The 17318-nt window shown below is 42.1% G+C and overlaps 1 protein-coding gene across 2 annotated transcripts in view; it reads right to left on the bottom strand.

The window, feature by feature from the left end:
• The window catches only part of DTNBP1 (dystrobrevin binding protein 1), a 179409-nt gene that overhangs the window by 136202 nt on the left and 25889 nt on the right, over positions 1-17318 (bottom strand). For both annotated transcript variants that reach the window (XM_089682294.1, XM_089682293.1), the window contains exon 5: positions 16892-17024. In XM_089682294.1, coding sequence (XP_089538420.1) covers positions 16892-17024 — 133 coding nt within the window. The remainder of the gene's footprint in view (positions 1-16891; positions 17025-17318) is intronic.

The following is a 17318-nucleotide window of genomic DNA, read 5'->3' as shown; positions in this document are numbered from 1 at the left end:
CCCAAGTAGAAATACTTTTTTTTTTTTATTCATTTTTTTTTATTTTTGGTCCTGCCCCCCGCCTCCATTCTTGCCTAAGAGAGAATAATGTGTCACTGGTCTTGCAGTCTCCTGGAATATTTATATCTCATCTCCCAGGGGGCTCCAAGATTGGCACACAATGTGTCTGGAATAGGCAGCAAGCTGAAGAGTACCAAAAAATGGTGACACGGGACCCGCTGTATTGTGCCTGAACAGCAGATGACACCATTACAAATTTGGATTTGCTGTGTGGGTATGTGCTTTGAAAAGAACCCAGTAATACAGGTAACAGGGAAAAATAATACATGTGGGTGGATGGGGGGGCTCAGTACCGCTTTAACTTTTGTTTGTTTTTAGTCAACTAAATATGAGATATTACTGTACATGACTATTTAATATATACATTTACACATACAGTATTTACTAAGCTTTTCTTAACTATTCTTAATAATAATAAAAGCCTGTTTACAAAGGTAATTACCCTCACGCTGAAAATTACACATACACCTGAACGAGTCAGAGGAGTGACCCACCTCCACCTGCTATGTTTATAAAGGGCCTGATGACATTTGAATTAGGGCTAATTCAAACTAGCTTAGCTCTCTGAAGAGCAATCTGCATTCGGATTGCTTTTCAGAGAGCATTTGCAAGGCAGTGAGGAGGAATTTTATAGCCTGCTCACCCCCCCGCTTTAATTCCTTGCATCCCACACTAGAGCACTGCAACTGCATGTATTTCATGAGGTTGCAGAGCACCCCATTCACATGAATGGGTTGTGTTCAGTGGTTGGTAGTGCCTGGCAAAAAGCGATAGGGGGTATAATGTGTACACCCATGAGCACTGCCTCTGTAACTAAAAGGGTAAGCAGACAGGGGGCGGTAAAATCTCAACTGTGGAGTTTAACTCCTCCTCCCATTTTTTTTGCCATGCAAATCATAAGATATGTATAAAAATGGTTAATAAATAAATAACTCTGACCCAAACCATTATACATTGCCTATAATGAGCTATAAACAGAAGTGTACATGAACCTTTAGTAAAGGTTGCAACAAACACAATGAGCTTCAAAAAGCAAGTCACCAATTCTGCTATAAATGAGATGTAATTTTAAATTGTGAGGCAAACTCAAACATTGATTCCAACAAACATAAGCTGCTCTATTACAGCATTAAACAGTTTAGACATTGGAAGGATTAATCCTTGGGGATTAAAAAACAAAATACTGTATGAAGTATGGAAGCTGGTACGGCTGGTACACAAGAAGACTGATTCTCTTAGATCGATGTGTTGATGTAGACAGTGCCAGATTAATACAAATGCTTCAGTGTTGTCTTCAGCACAAGAGCAGCCGCAGGGAGAGGAGAAACTTCAACTGTTTATCTCTCAGCAGCTGAGCTTATAGATGAGCAGTGTGTAATTTTAGCTAACAACAGCAATTCATAGAAGTCTAAAGTCCATGTTAGGAAAGAACATCCTGAGAAATGACAGCCCTGTGCTATTTGGGATTAGGAAAATCTCTGCTGCCCGATGAAAAAGCTTTCTCATAGTTTTCCATTTAATAACTGGAAGTGGGATAAATACAAAAAGGAAGCAATGCTTGGGATTTATTTTATATATTGCACCTTGGGCACTAAGAACATGTTAGGAAAAACCACCTGCTGTGCCACATTCACTCAGTATTCAGTCTATAAAACAACTTGATAACTACGCTCATTTCGTAGACAGCTACTGAGCAGAGCGTCATACTGTGCCGTGATTCCTCCTAGGCTGGATTACTATACATTGCAGAGCCACATCACAGACACACTTCCAGGCAGAGGTGAACAAGAGAGATGGTTCTTCTAATATGATGATATGTCAGAGGAGAAAAGAAAAAAGCAAATACAGGTTTTGAGAAAGTGCATACATCAACTATTGCCTTTAAAGATATTAATTATTTAATCCATCTTCAGCTGAAATAACTTATTGATAGGGCACCATGAAATAAAACTGTCTTTTGATTAAAGAAAAAAAAAAGAAAAGCGTTTTTTTTCCAGTATTCATAAAAGTCATATGTCACCCATTTCCGCAAGGCAGTGGTGCATGTCAATGCATGAAGGAATGAATGGAGACATCAGAAAGAAATATGAACTCCGTTATATACAGTAGATATATGCCCATATAAGGGCACTGCTGTCACCAGTATTCCACTCCTTTGTTTATGTGCGCTGCAGGATGGGGTCCTGGACTTTGACATACAGATAGAGAGGGGTACAGAGGACACCCTTGCTAATATCTAATCAGTAGAAGCATAGTTTATTTTGATTAAGTTGGCCATACATAGATCAAAAATCCATGGGTTTAGCAGGGTCTGGCTGAATTTTGAACCATGTATAAGCACTGTGGTTGTACAGAAATTGATCTACGGATCAAATTTTGTACAACTGCCTTTTTTGTATTTTTCCCTGCTCGATCAGTGCTGCAGGCTATAGCCTGCAATGCTGAGCAGTGTATTCTAGCAGTGGGGAAGTCTCCTCACTGTCAGAGTACAATAGCTCAGCAGGGAGGATTTCCCCACCAACATCGAATGTGTGGATGGGGTAACTGAGTTCATTTTTTTCATTCAAATCAGTTGGTTGAACAAAAACCACTGACTCATCAAGGGGCTGACTTTGGTGAAAGGTGTAGTGCTTTTCAAACAGCTGATGGAGCAGAACATGAGAAAACCACTGTTTACATGCTTGGAGATTCGAGAAGGTCACCTAGGTTTCTTACATCCATGTTTCCTACACTTGGTGAGGGACTCTGGGGTTTATGACTAATGTGGAGAATAAAAACTTTGTTTATTCAAAATTTTAACCCTCTTACTGACCTCGTAACACACACTATATTGCCAAATGTATTGGGATGCCTGCCTTTACACGCACATGAACTTTAATGGCATCACAGTCTTAGTCCGTAGGGTTCAATATTCAGTTGGCCCACCCTTTGCAGCTATAACAGCTTCAACTCTTCCAGGAAGGCCGTCCACAAGGTTTAGGAGTGTGTCTATGGGAATGTTTGACCATTCTTCCAGAAGCGCATTCGTGAGGTCAGGCACTGATGTTGAACAAGAAGCCCTGGCTTGCAGTCTCCACTCGAATTCATCCCAAAGGGGTTCTATTGGGTTGAGGTCAGGACTCTGTGCAGGCCAGTCAAGTTCCTTCATCCCAAGCTCACTCATCCATATCTTTATAGACCTTGCTTTGTGCACTGGTACGCAGTCATGTTGGAACTAGGAAGGGGCCATCCCCAAACTGTTTCCACAAAGTTGGGAGCATGAAATTATCCAAAAGGTCTTGGTATGCTGAGACCTTAACCGCTTGCCGCCCTGCCACTGTGTATATACGTGTGCAGGGCGGCAGTGGAGCGCAAAACCACGTTTAAAAACGGGTTCCGCGCTCCCGACACTTTCGCCGGCAGGGGGCGCGCGCTCCTGCCGACCCGCGGGTGATCCGATTCGATCCAGGAGGGATCAATCATTAGATTTCAGCCAGTGATTTCTGGCTGAAATCGGATGATCGGTCCCTGTCCTATCCTGTCCTGTGTTGATATTTACACAGGGCAGGATATGATGTCATTCTTCTCTGCCTGGACACATTCCGTTCCAGACAGAGAAGAAGAGACATTTAAACGTGAGTAAAACAGCAGACTGACAGTTAGAACACAGTCTAGGACACATTTAACCCCCTGATTGCCCCCCCCCAGTTAACCCTTCACTGCCCTGTCACCAGTGTCACTGATCAGTGAAGCGATTTTTATTGATCACTGTATCAGTGTCGCTGGCGACTTCCAATAGTGCTAGCGCCCCTCCCAGATAGCGCCAGTTTGCCCCCCAGTACACCAATAAAGCCATTTAACCCCTTAATTTCCCCCCCCCCACCCCCCCAGTTAACCCCTTAACTGCCCTGTCACCAGTGTCACTGATCAGTGAAGCGATTTTTACTGATCACTGTATCAGTGTCGCTGGCGACTTCCGATAGTGTTAGCGCCCCTCCCAGATAGCGCCAGATTGCCCACTAATACACCAGTAGTCCCGTCTAACCCCTTGATCGCCCCCCCCCCCCCCTGAGTTGACCCCTTCACTGCCCTCTCACCAGTGTCACTGATCAGTGAACCAATTTTTACTGATCACTGTATCAGTGTCGCTGGCGACTTCCGTTAGTGTTAGCGCCCCTCCCAGATAGCGCCAGATTGCCTGCTAATACACCAGTAGTCCCGTCTAACCCCTTGATCGCCCCCCCCCCCCCCTCCCCGAGTTGACCCCTTCACTGCCCTGTCACCAGTGTCACTGATCAGTGAACTAATTTTTACTGATCACTGTATCAGTGTCGCAGGCGACTTCCGTTAGTGTTAGCGCCCCTCCCAGATAGCGCCAGATTGCCCGCTAATACACCAGTAGTCCCGTCTAACCCCTTGATCGCCCCCCCCCCCCCCCTGAGTTGACCCCTTCACTGCCCTGTCACCAGTGTCACTGATCAGTGAACCAATTTTTACTGATCACTGTATCAGTGTCGCTGGCGACTTCCAATAGTGTTAGCGCCCCTCCCAGATAGCGCCAGTTTACCCGCCAGTACATCAGTAATCCCATTTAACCCCTTGATCGCCCCCCCCCCCAGTTAACCCCTTCACTGCCCTGTCACCAGTGTCATTGATTACAGTGAACAGATTTTTACTGATCACTGTATTGGTACTGGTGACTTGGTACTGGTGACTTCCGATAGTTTTAGTGCCCCTCCCAGATAGCACCAGTTTGCCCGCTAGTACACAAATAATCACATTTGACCCCTTGATTGCCAGGAACACGCTTACTTGCACGCTAAACCTTCATTGCTAGTATAGTGTCTGATTGGATCAATATCTTTGATCAGATCAGCGCTATACCAGCATTCACATTACTTTAGTATCCCCAAAAACGCAGTGTTAGCGGGATCAGCCCCAACACCTGCCAGCACCTGCGTTTAGCCCCTACGCCCCCCCTTCTCCCCCGGCAAGTGCAGTGTCAGTAGATAACTGTCACTTGATACATATTACACACAAAACCGCAGTGTTCACAGAATCAGGCCTGATATCTGTTAGCACTTGTAGGTAAATTTTTTGTAGCGGTTCAAGCAGTCCCTGACAGCCAGGCGCTCTTTTTCCCGTGAGTCGCACTAGGTACCTGTAAATTTAGTGGCCAAAATGTCTAAGCAAAGGTACACTAGTGAAGAGGCCTATAGGATTCTGAGCATGTCAAGTGAGAGCGAAGGGGAAGACTCACTGGCAGAACCAGGCTCAGAATACGAACCTATAGACAGCAGCTCAGACGACGAGGAAGTGGTCCCTGCTAAGGTCAGGCGTACCCGATCCCATTCACAGGTTGCTGAGGTGGTACAAATGCATGATGACTCTCATATGCAGCAGAGTGCCAGTACTAGTGCCGCAGTATCTTTTGGTGAACTGGCGAGCACCAGCGGCCTAGTACGTCCTGGTCGTAGGCATACCAGCACTGCAGTATCACTTGGTGACGTGGCGAGTCCCATAAGTGCAGTACAAGCTGGTGCGGTGGCGAGCACAAGTAGTGTCCCGCGGCCACCAAGAATTCGCAGACAGGCCCGTAGAGCCCCTAGTGTCCTTCCGGATGTGCTTGCAAATCCCGATTGGCAGCCCACAAATTCTGCAGCACCCGTACTTCCCCCATTCACTGCCCAACCCGGAATTCAGGTGGAAACAGCAAATTTAAATACTCCCCTTAATTTTTTTGAGCTGTTTTTCACAGAAGATCTTTATGCATTGATTGTGGATCAAAGCAATTTATATGCACGCCAATTTATCGCCGCCAACCCAAATTCAAACCTTGCCAGACCATTCGCATGGAAACCCATTACGGTTTCCGAATTTAAAGTTTTTTTGGGCCTAACCCTCAACATGGGCATTAATGATAAAAATCAATTGCGGTTGTATTGGTCCACCGACCCTCTTGTTCACATGCCCGTGTTCTCTGTTGCCATGGCCAGGCATAGATATGAGAGTATAATGCGTTTTATGCACTTCTACGACAACTCACTCAGTCGTCCTCGGGGTGACCCTGAATTTGACCGGCTCCACAAAATTCGGCCCCTTGTAAATCACTTTAACCAAAAATTTGCAGATGTGTATACTCCCCAGAAAAACATCTGCATCGATGAGTCCCTCATTCAATATTCTGGCCGCCTTGTAATCAAACAATATCTCCCCAGCAAGCGTGCCAGATATGGGATCAAGATGTATAAGACCTGTGAGAGGGCAACAGGCTATACATGTAAGTTTCGGATTTACGAGGCAAAAGATAGTTACTTGGAGCCCCCCGGATGCCCAGACTACATGGGGAGCAGTGGCAAGATAGTTTGGGACTTGGCGTCATCCTATTGCCATATGGGGTACCACTTATACGTGGACAATTTTTATTCAAGCGTGCCACTATTTAGACATTTGTTCAATTTGGGAATTTGCACATGTGGCACTGTGCGATCTAATCGCCGAGGCTTCCCCCAACGGCTTGTAAATACCCGTCTTAAAAAGGGGGGAAAAGCCTGCTTGAGAAATGAAGAATTGCTCGCAGTGAAGTGGAAGGACAAACGGGATGTTTACCTCCTGTCTTCCATTCACGCAGATACGATCGTCCAAATTACCACGGCAGCTGGTGTTGTTGAGAAGCCCCTCTGTGTCCACGATTATAACCTTAACATGGGAGGGGTGGACTTCAATGACCAGATGATGCAGCCGTATTTAGTTTCCCGAAAATCCAAACGCTGGTACATAAAAGTGTCAGTTTATTTATTTCAATTGGCTCTATATAATGCTTTTGTTCTCTATAAAGCAACTGGACATAGTGGATCATACCTAAATTTCCAGTTAGAGAACATCAGGGCCCTTTTGTATCCAGAAGGTGCTGCGCCCCAAATCCCTCTCCCAGATGCAGTTAGCCGTCTGCATGAGAGACATTTTCTCGATACCATTCCTGGTACCCCAACCCAAAGAAGACCCCAAAAAAGATGTCGTGTCTGCAGCAAACGTGGAATTAGGCGTGACAGCCGCTATTGTTGTCCCTCCTGTCCTGGCCAACCTGGCCTCTGCATCAAGCCCTGCTTCCGCCTCTACCATACACTAGTGAACTATTAGTATAGGGTACAGCACGGCACAGATCAGGGCACATTTACACAGGGTCTCAAAAGATGTTAGGTAGTCAGGAAACTGGCTATCGCATTTGGAGAGACCCTACCAGCTGTTTAAATGTTTGAAGTTTGGAAAAAAAAAGTTAAAAAAATAAAAAAAATAAATAAAAGTACAAATACCCCCCAAAAAAATAAAAAAATGTAAAAACCAAAAATAGTTATAGTTTTTTTTGTTGTTGTCATTTTTGTGATTGTTCGACTTTCACTGGTTTATTGTTGTTTTATTGTTAACCATTTCTGTTTGCAGGAATGCTTTCAGCTGCAGCGCTGACCTGTTTATTCTGACAGCAACAGGAACTTGCTCTCAGAATAGACATAAGTCAGCGTGGGCAGCGCTGTTGGATGAGATTTTTCATCCGCAGTTATAAAAAACAGAATATATGCCAAAGCATGGGGGCCTGGGGTGGCCAGTGGGTGGATGGCCCCTATGCTTCGGCATATATATTTTATATTTGTTGGCACATTTCATGTGTGCCCACCATTAGAAGTGGGTGGATTGAGGGAGGTTTCTAATGGTGGGCATACCACCACACACTTTTCCTTATAAAGTTGTTTTATTGAGTTTGTTTTATTGTTAACCATTGTTGATTTTTTTGCAGGAACGTCAAACTGCAGCACTGACCTGTTTATTCTGACAGCAACAGGGTCTTGCTTTCAGAATAGACATAAGTAGGTGTGTGCAGTGCTGTCGGATGAGATTTTTCATCCGCAATTAAAAAAAAAGAGAATATATGCCAAAGCATGGGGGCCTGGGGTGGCCAGTGGGTGGATGGCCCCTATGCTTCGGCATATATATTTTATATTTGTTGGCACATTTCATATGTGCCCACCATTAGAAGTGGGTGGATTGAGGGAGGTTTCTAATGGTGGGCATACCACCACACACTTTTCCTTATAAAGTTGTTTTATTGAGTTTATGTTTTATTGTTAACCATTGTTGATTTCTTTGCAAGAACGTCAAACTGCAGCACTGACCTGTTTATTCTGACAGCAACAGGGTCTTGCTTTCAGAATAGACATAAATAGGTGTGTGCAGTGCTGTTGGATGAGATTTTTCATCCGCAGTTAAAAAAAAGAGAATATATGCCAAAGCATGGGGGCCTGGGGTGGCCAGTGGGTGGATGGCCCCTATGCTTCGGCATATATATTTTATATTTGTTGGCACATTTCATGTGTGCCCACCATTAGAAGTGGGTGGATTGAGGGAGGTTTCTAATGGTGGGCATACCACCACACACTTTTCCTTATAAAGTTGTTTTATTGAGTTTATGTTTTATTGTTAACCATTGTTGATTTCTTTGCAGGAACGTCAAACTGCAGCACTGACCTGTTTATTCTGACAGCAACAGGGTCTTGCTTTCAGAATAGACATAAGTAGGTGTGTGCAGTGCTGTCGGATGAGATTTTTCATCCGCAGTTAAAAAAAAGAGAATATATGCCAAAGCATGGGGGCCTGGGGTGGCCAGTGGGTGGATGGCCCCCATGCTTCGGCATATATATTTTATATTTGTTGGCACATTTCATATGTGCCCACCATTAGAAGTGGGTGGATTGAGGGAGGTTTCTAATGGTGGGCATACCACACACTTTTTCTGGCAGAGATTTCTCCTCTTTTTTTTCATTCAGCCCACAGGCTGCATAAAGAAAAAAAGAACATAGCATATACACCCAACAAGGACCAGTGACGTATTGGTACATCACTGGACTTTGAATGGTTATACCAGGGTGATGCCTGCAGCTGCAGGCATCATCCTGGTTTTATTTTTTTCAGCCGGCAATGGGCTTTCATGTAAAAGCATTCCTAGTGGTTAATTAGCTGCAGAATTGCCTTTACAAGCAGCGGGAGAAAATGGCCCCCCCCCCTCCCCCTCCCTGAGATAGCATTAAAAGTGATTAAAAAAAAAATAAATTAAAGGGACAGTATAAAAATAATTAAATAAATCAGAAAAAAAGAAAAAAAAAAAAAAAAAAAAGGACCCTCGCCCATCCGCGCACGCGCACACCTGCGGTCGTGAGCGTTGACCCTTTCCCAGTATGGAAACAGCGATTGCACCATGCATGTGAGGTATCGCCACGAACGTCAGAACAAGGGCAGTAATTATAGCTCTAGACCTCCTCTGTAAATCTAAAATGGTAGCTTGTAAAGGCTTTTAAAGCGTTGCCTATAGATATTAAAAATGTATGCAGTTTGTCGCCATTGCACAGGGGATGCGTAATTTTAAAGCATGTCATGTTTGGTATCTATTTACTCAGCATAGCATCATCTTTTATATCATACCAAATAATTGGCCAATATATTGTGTTTTTGTGCATTAAAATTAAAAAAGTGTATATTTTTCAAAAAAATTGCGTTTGAAAAATCGCTGCGTAAGTAATATGTGAGATAAAAAATTGCACCACCCACCATTTTATTTACTAGGGTGTCTGCTCTAAGAAAATATATAATGTTTGGGGGTTCACTTTAATTTCCTAGCAAAAATACAGATTTTTTTAATGTGAACAAAAAGTGTCAGAAAAGGCTTGGTCTTCAGGTGGTTAGAAGAGTGAGTGATGTGTGGCATAAACCTCTAATGCTGGGCATAAAATGCCCCCACCCCTCAAAATGACCCCTTTTTGGAAAGTAGACACCCCAAACTATTTGCTGAGAGGCATGTTGAATCAATAGAAGAATTTATTTTTTTACCACAAGTTTTTGGAAAATGAAGAAAGAAAATAAAAATATATTTTTTCTTTTCTTTTTTATATTTCAAAACCTTGTGAGAAAAAATTAGATCTGCAAAATACTTACCATGCCTTTTTTTAAATTCCTTGGAGTGTCTACTTTCCAAAAAGGGGTCATTTGGGGGGGTTTGGTGCTATCCTGGCATGTCAGGGCCTCCAAAACTGTGATAGGTAGTGGGGAAGTGAAATGAAGAAGTTACGCACCTTCAGGCTTTCAAAGTGCTCATTGGATTTCAGGCTCCTGTATGTGGCTAGGCTCCCAAAAAGTGTCACACGTGTGGTATCCTCATACTCGGTAGAAGTAGCAGAATGTATTTTGGGGTATAATTCCACATATACCCATGGCTTGTGCAAGAAATAAATCATTTAAATGACAATTTTGTGTAAAAAAAAAAACAAAAAAAAAGTTTTTGTCATTTTCCAGAAACTTGTGGAAAAAAAATAAATCTTCCATGGACACAATATGTCTCTCAGCAGATAGCTTAGGGTGTCTGCTTTCCAAAAAGGGGTCATTTGGGGGTGTTTGTTCTATCCTGGTATTTTAGCACCTCAAGAGATGTGATGGGCGGTCAGAAAGTAAAAGCTGTGTAAATTTCAAATTATCTATACCATAGTTTGTAGACGCTATAACGTTCACACAAAGCAATCAATATACACTTATTGGGATTTTTTTTTACCAAAAACATGTAGCAGAATACATTTTGGCTTAAATTTATGACTAACTTTGAGTTTACGATATATTTTTTATAGCTGAAAGTAGAAAAAATTGTTTTTTTTTCAAGATTTTCGTGTTTTTTTGTTTATAGCGCCAAAAATAAAAAGCGCACAGGTGATCAAATACCACCAAAAGAAAGCTCTATTTGTGTGAAAAAAAGGACGTAAATTTCGATTGGGTACAGCATTGCATGACCGCGCAATTATCATTTGAATTAGTGCAGCGCTGTATAGCAAAAAAAGGCATAAATTACAGTATCTATACCATAGTTTGTAGACGCTATAACGTTCACACAAAGCAATCAATATACACTTATTGGGATTTTTTTTACCAAAAACATGTAGCAGAATACATTTTGGCTGAAATTTATGACTAACTTTGAGTTTACGATATATTTTTTATAGCTGAAAGTAGAAAAAATAGTTTTTTTTTCAAGATTTTCGTGTTTTTTTGTTTATAGCGCCAAAAATAAAAAGCGCACAGGTGATCAAATACCACCAAAAGAAAGCTCTATTTGTGTGAAAAAAAGGACGTAAATTTCGATTGGGTACAGCATTGCATGACCGCGCAATTATCATTTGAATTAGTGCAGCGCTGTATAGCAAAAAAAGGCATAAATTACAGTATCTATACCATAGTTTGTAGACGCTATAACGTTCACACAAAGCAATCAATATACACTTATTGGGATCTTTTTTACCAAAAACATGTAGCAGAATACATTTTGGCTTAAATTTATGACTAACTTTGAGTTTACGATATATTTTTTATAGCTGAAAGTAGAAAAAATTGTTTTTTTTTCAAGATTTTCGTGTTTTTTTGTTTATAGCGCCAAAAATAAAAAGCGCACAGGTGATCAAATACCACCAAAAGAAAGCTCTATTTGTGTGAAAAAAAGGACGTAAATTTCGATTGGGTACAGCATTGCATGACTGCGCAATTATCATTTGAATTAGTGCAGCGCCAAACAGCAAAAAAAGGCCTGGTCATTAAGGGGGGTAAATCCTCTGGGGCTCAAGTGGTTAAGAGTTCCCTTCACTGGATTTAAGGGGTCAAGCCCAACCCCTGAAAAACAACCCCACACCACAGTCGGCCATCCACCAAACTTTACACTTGGCAAAATGCAGTCAGGCAAGACCGTTCTCCTGGAAACTGCCAAACCCAGACACATCCATCAGATTGCCAGAGAAGCATGATTCATCACTCCAGAGAACACGTCTCCACGTCTCTAGAGTCCAGTGGCGGCGTGCTTTACACCAGTGCATCTGACGCTTTGCAATGCACTTGGTGATGTAAGGCTTGGATGCAGTTGCCCGGCGATGGAAATCCATTCCATGAAGCTCTCTACAGACTGTTGTTGTGCTAATCTGAAGGCCACACGAAGTTTGGAGGTCTTTAGCTATTGACAGTTGGCGACTTCTGCGCACTGTGCGCATCAGCATGCGCTGACTCCGCTCTGTCATTTTACGTGGCCTACCACTTCGTGGATGAGTTTCTGTTGTTCCCAGTTGCCGCCACTTTGTTATAATACCACTAACAGTTGACTGTGGAATATTTAGTAGCAAGGAAATTTCACGGATGGACTTATTGCCCAGGCCTATCACAGTACCACGCTTGAATTCAGAGCTCCTGAGAGCGACCCATTCTTTCACAAATGATTGTAGAAGCAGTCTGCATGCCTAGGCGATTGATTTTATACACCTGTGGCCATGGAGGTGATTGGAACACCTGAATTCAATGATTTGGAGGGGTGTCCTGATACGTTTGACAATATAGTGTATATAAGTAGTGGCAGGGCAGGCCTACTTTACCCAACAGCTACACATATTTGCATTTTTTGGGACTCTCTAGATAGCCCAGAGGCTATAGAAGAATGTTGGAAGGGTATAAAGCCACCATTCTTAAGTCCATATCTTACCTAGTAGCCAGACCTCATTATTAGTCTCTGCTGTTTGACTGACCCACTGTTTCTCTGCTGTGGGAGCCTACTGCTGGGTGAAAGGCAGATCGCTGACAAAACATTAAAAAAAAGGTACAAGAACTGCCTGTTTGCATTGAGGTACCAATTAGGGGCACTCTGTTAGTCAGGAACTGACCTGAGTTTAGCTAATCGCTAGGATGGGCAGATGTTTTATGCTATGAATTTTCTGTACAAAGCATTCTTGCATTGAAACTGTTTCTATGTTGCCTTGCTGAATAAAAATGCAGCACAATCCTGCTAGGGCCATTCCCATGTGTCCCTGCTTCAAGCATGGTTTACTGCTGCCAATACCAACTGAGTCTGCCCCTCAGAGGCTGGCATCGCCCTAAAGAGACAGACACCTACTGTTGAACAAAATGGAGAAGCTTGTAAAACAGCTAATATTGGCAAAATGCTAATGATGATGTTGACACCCCTATGTCAGAGGTACCCAACAACTTCTTACTAGCTGGCATGGTTGGGAATTCAGAGGAAACTGCTAAAGTGGTAGAAATAACAGTGGTTAGGAAAAATCTTAAGACCACACAGTTTTGTTATTTAAATTTGGCAAGTGTGTTGAAGATATGTAAAGGTGATAAACTCGGTACCTCAGAAACATAAGTGAGCCTGGCATAGTCCTATTTTGCAAAATACCAATATTTCCTGTATCATGCAAAGTAGAAATGGGAGCAAGTTGTGGAGCAGGTGTCACATAGGAATGGCACTGGATCTGGTAATTCTCATATGTTGTTTGGTTATTTAGGGGTATAAAAACAAAGAAGAATGAGCAGTGCCATTTCTGGCCCAGTATTTACAAAGCGATTGAGGAGTATTGAAAATATTGCCCTGAAGATCAATCTATCGCTCCCAACCACATATTCAAAGTCCAATGGTACTCCTGCTTATAACTGAGGCCCTTCTTGAGAGGGCTGCTATGAATCTGTTCAGGGCCACTGTTGATGTCTGCCTGGGGCACCAGCACATACTGGTGGACCTTGGCCTTGCCACCTGGTATGCAGAAGCAATTTCTCTCAGAAACACAAGATCTAAAATTGGTTTGAAGGAACTGTTCCACATGTTTCTCCATACTGATATTCCTAAGGACCTTTTGACAAGCTGAGCAACCCTTTAATGTCAAAGATAGCCAAGGAGCTGTGTTTGTTGTTAAAAAATAACTCACCTATACACCTCTGTGTACTACCTCCATACTGATAGGCTGGAAGAAAAGGTTTGCAAGAACCTTGAAAGATATTCTTTAAAAATTGGTTGACATGAAAAAAAAGACTGACTTCTTGTTTGCATACGTAATGTTTTCAGTAAAGCACATGCCACAGTTGTCCACAGGGTTTCCCCTGTTTGAACTTTTGTATGGTAGACGTCCTTAGGGACAACTAGATATATCCCAGGAAACAAAGGAGCAAGAGGCCCACTTACGGTAAAACATCTATTTCAAAGTGGAAAGGCACCTAGTAAAACCCTGGAAGGATCAGGAGGCTCTCTCAGCAGAAGGCTAACCTTAAAGTGGGCAGCACAGTGGCTTAATGGTTAGCACTTCCGCCTGGCAGTACTATGGTTGTTGGTTCGAATCCCAACCACGGCACCACCTGCCTGGAGTTTGCATGTTCTCCCTCTGCCTGCATGGGTTTCCTCCGGGTGCTCCGGTTTCCTCCCACACTCCAAAAACATGCTGGTAGGTTAACTGGATCCTGTCTAGATTAAGCCTAGTATGTGTATAATTTAGGAACCTTAGATTGTACACCCTATGAGGGTTAGGGACTGATGCCAATGTACAATATATATGTAAAGAGCTGTGTAAATTGACGGCGCTATATAAGTACTTGTAATAAATAAATAAAAATGAATAAGGTATTACCAGCAAAAGGTATACCAGAGGTTAAGATGTCAGAGATTCTGTCTGCTACTCTCAAATTCAGGAGGTGAGAGTGTTCTTGCAGAAAGATAGTAAGATGTGTTCAGAATTACCTGGACAAACTAACATAATTTACCATTGCATTGTGAGTTAATGTAGGAATCTAGACCTTACTGGGTACCTGATGCTCAGAGAAAAACCATTTCAGGAGAAAGTCAGAAAATGTTAGCCCTTGGTTTTATAGAGGAATCCTGCGGCGAGTATTCAGGCCCCATAGTATTGCTCCATAACCTGAAGGGCAGCCTGGGATTCGGCAACAACGTCAGGAAACAAAATCAAAATATCCTTATTTGATGCTTATGCTATGCCTTAGATGGGCAAGTTGATAAAAAAAAAGGTTGGGTCCTCCCAGGTACATTATTACCTTTGATCTTACTACAGATATTGGCAGCTCCCAATGACACAGCAAAGGCTAAGTCTTTTTGAGGCACCAGAACGTGATCATCCCCTTTAGCTTACCTAGGGCCCTAGAATGCATTGTTTAGCAAAGCATATGCTTCAGCATATCTAGAGGATTTTGTCATTTTATCCTTGACAGAGATTGCAAACTACAGAAAGTCTAGGCAGTTCTAGATTCCATTTGTAAACCCAGGATAACTGCCAATCCAAAAAAAAATGCACGATATCTATAGAAGAAGCCTGGTATTTGGCTGGTATTTGACTGAAGCAATTAAAGTGTCAAAAAACAAGTTAGGGCCTTTCTAGGGATTGCAGGTTTGTATCAGAGGTTTATGCCTAACTTAAGATAACCTAATTTAGTAAAGATTTTACTTCCCTGGTGAGTCATTGAGTTATCACCTTATGTGCAGATGGTTCCAACTGATTACAGACCATTCCTCACTACTGTGGATGACTCAGTAAACAATGCAATGGTCACAAGATGGCTTCTGGCTCTACAAGACTTTAACCTATTGTAGAACACAGACAGGGATCCAGCAAGGGAATGCTGATGGACGGCTATGCTGAATGTTGGTTGAAAATGTGCTCCTGCCCACAGATATGAGCACAAAGAAAAGTTAGGGGAGGCACTGCTGGGCAGGATTTTGGAGGATGTGTCATCTGAGTTTCTCAATACAGATAGTGAGAGGCTTCAGGGTTTAGGGCTGATTCGGAGGAAACAAATTATTTTTTTTACTCATAATCCATATATGCTCTGGGTCCTGCTGCCTGGATGCTTTGTAGATTATTGGGTGGGATGAAGCCTCCATTCCTTGGTCCACATTTAACTTCGTAGCCAGACCTCAACATTAGTCTCAGCTCTCCACAGGTCTTAAAATATATGAACTAACTGATGCTCAGATCTCTCTGTAGGAGCCTGCTGCTGGGTAAAAAGGCTGAGCAATGACAGAACACTAAACAAGATACAACTGCTGCATGTTAGTACTGGGGAACTCATTGAAAGTGTGTTTGTTTGCTGCCTTGCTGAAAAGAATTAAGGACAAACCTGATTGAGCTGTTACTGGGTGTCCCTGTCTCATGCACAGTTTACCACTGCCAATATCAGTTGAGCATGTCCCCTTGCAGTATCCATACACAAACTTTCTGAACATACATTGTACAGCTCATTTGAATATTGCATAATTTATTGACACTATATAAAGACATAAGTCAGTCTGCATAAAGCTATTAAATCAAATCAGATGCCTCTGAGGTTTGGAATTTCTCTGAATCATTTTGGAAATGTAAAGTGTATTTAAAAATCACAATTTTTTTTTTAGCTTTTGATAAAATGTGGAAGGATTAGAACCCATGTCAGCTTGATATTAATTTTGGTGTCCCCATTTGGGAGATTCATCCTCACTATAGGTTTCTGGTAACATTACCTCAGCACAGAAAGTTATGAAAAATACAAAACCCTTGAGCTGTCATTTTCTTAAGAAATATGGGGGAAATCTTCAATTAGGACATCTATACTACAATACTGTCTAAGATTGTTTCTCAACAGGCAATACAAGGGAAATCTCCCTTGGCTGGACACAAACAGCAGAAAAAAACCTTACAGAGGTCTTAACCTCATTCCTGAATGCTGGGTGACAATGAGAATACTTAAGACATGTGGTACTTCTGAATGCATATATCATAAGCCCTCATGCATGAATCCAGTTTCACTGCACAAGGTTTTACACAGTTTAATGCCTACAGTAGAATCTATTTATCCCATCTTCTTAGCTACAATGTCATCAAGCCAAGTTCACAAATGGCTAATTTAACATTCTCACATGCAATATTACCTTTAGTTCTACCAACAAGTTTACATGACATACTTGCAGTCATCTTCTAAATACCAAACACTAAAACTGTAATACTTATAGGCCTGATTCAATTAAACTCACCAAGTTTGGCAGTCACAGACTGTAGATCACCCAGAAGTACAGGAATATGTTGTAGCTGCTCCTGAAGCTCCATCAGACCACTTCTTTTCTTTTCCCAGTGAGCAGACAGCATCACCACCTCGCTATCCACCTGCTGAAAGACCAAAACACAGTGTCTGAAGGCTGCCCCTCAAAATCCTAAACAGGTGTTTTATGGGAAACTTTGATTCAAACCTAAATGTTTCTCAAAATAATACTCTAAACAAATAAAAATAAAACATTCTCTTAAAAGAAGACAGTCTCAAAATAAACAATTGTTTTTCAAGCAAAATAGTTAAAAAACAAAATAAAAAAATAGAACACTCACTGACCTCTAGATGCATGGATGTTGATTATTTTTATTTATTGTTTTTGTAATATGCAATACAAGAAAACTGAGAAAAAAAAA

This window comes from Staurois parvus, unplaced genomic scaffold (genome assembly GCF_062004578.1).
Source record: "Staurois parvus isolate SC_StPar_1 unplaced genomic scaffold, SC_StPar_1.0 ptg000287l, whole genome shotgun sequence".
NCBI classification, from domain to species: Eukaryota; Metazoa; Chordata; class Amphibia; order Anura; family Ranidae; genus Staurois; species Staurois parvus.
This window is presented reverse-complemented; position numbering and strand designations above follow the sequence as displayed.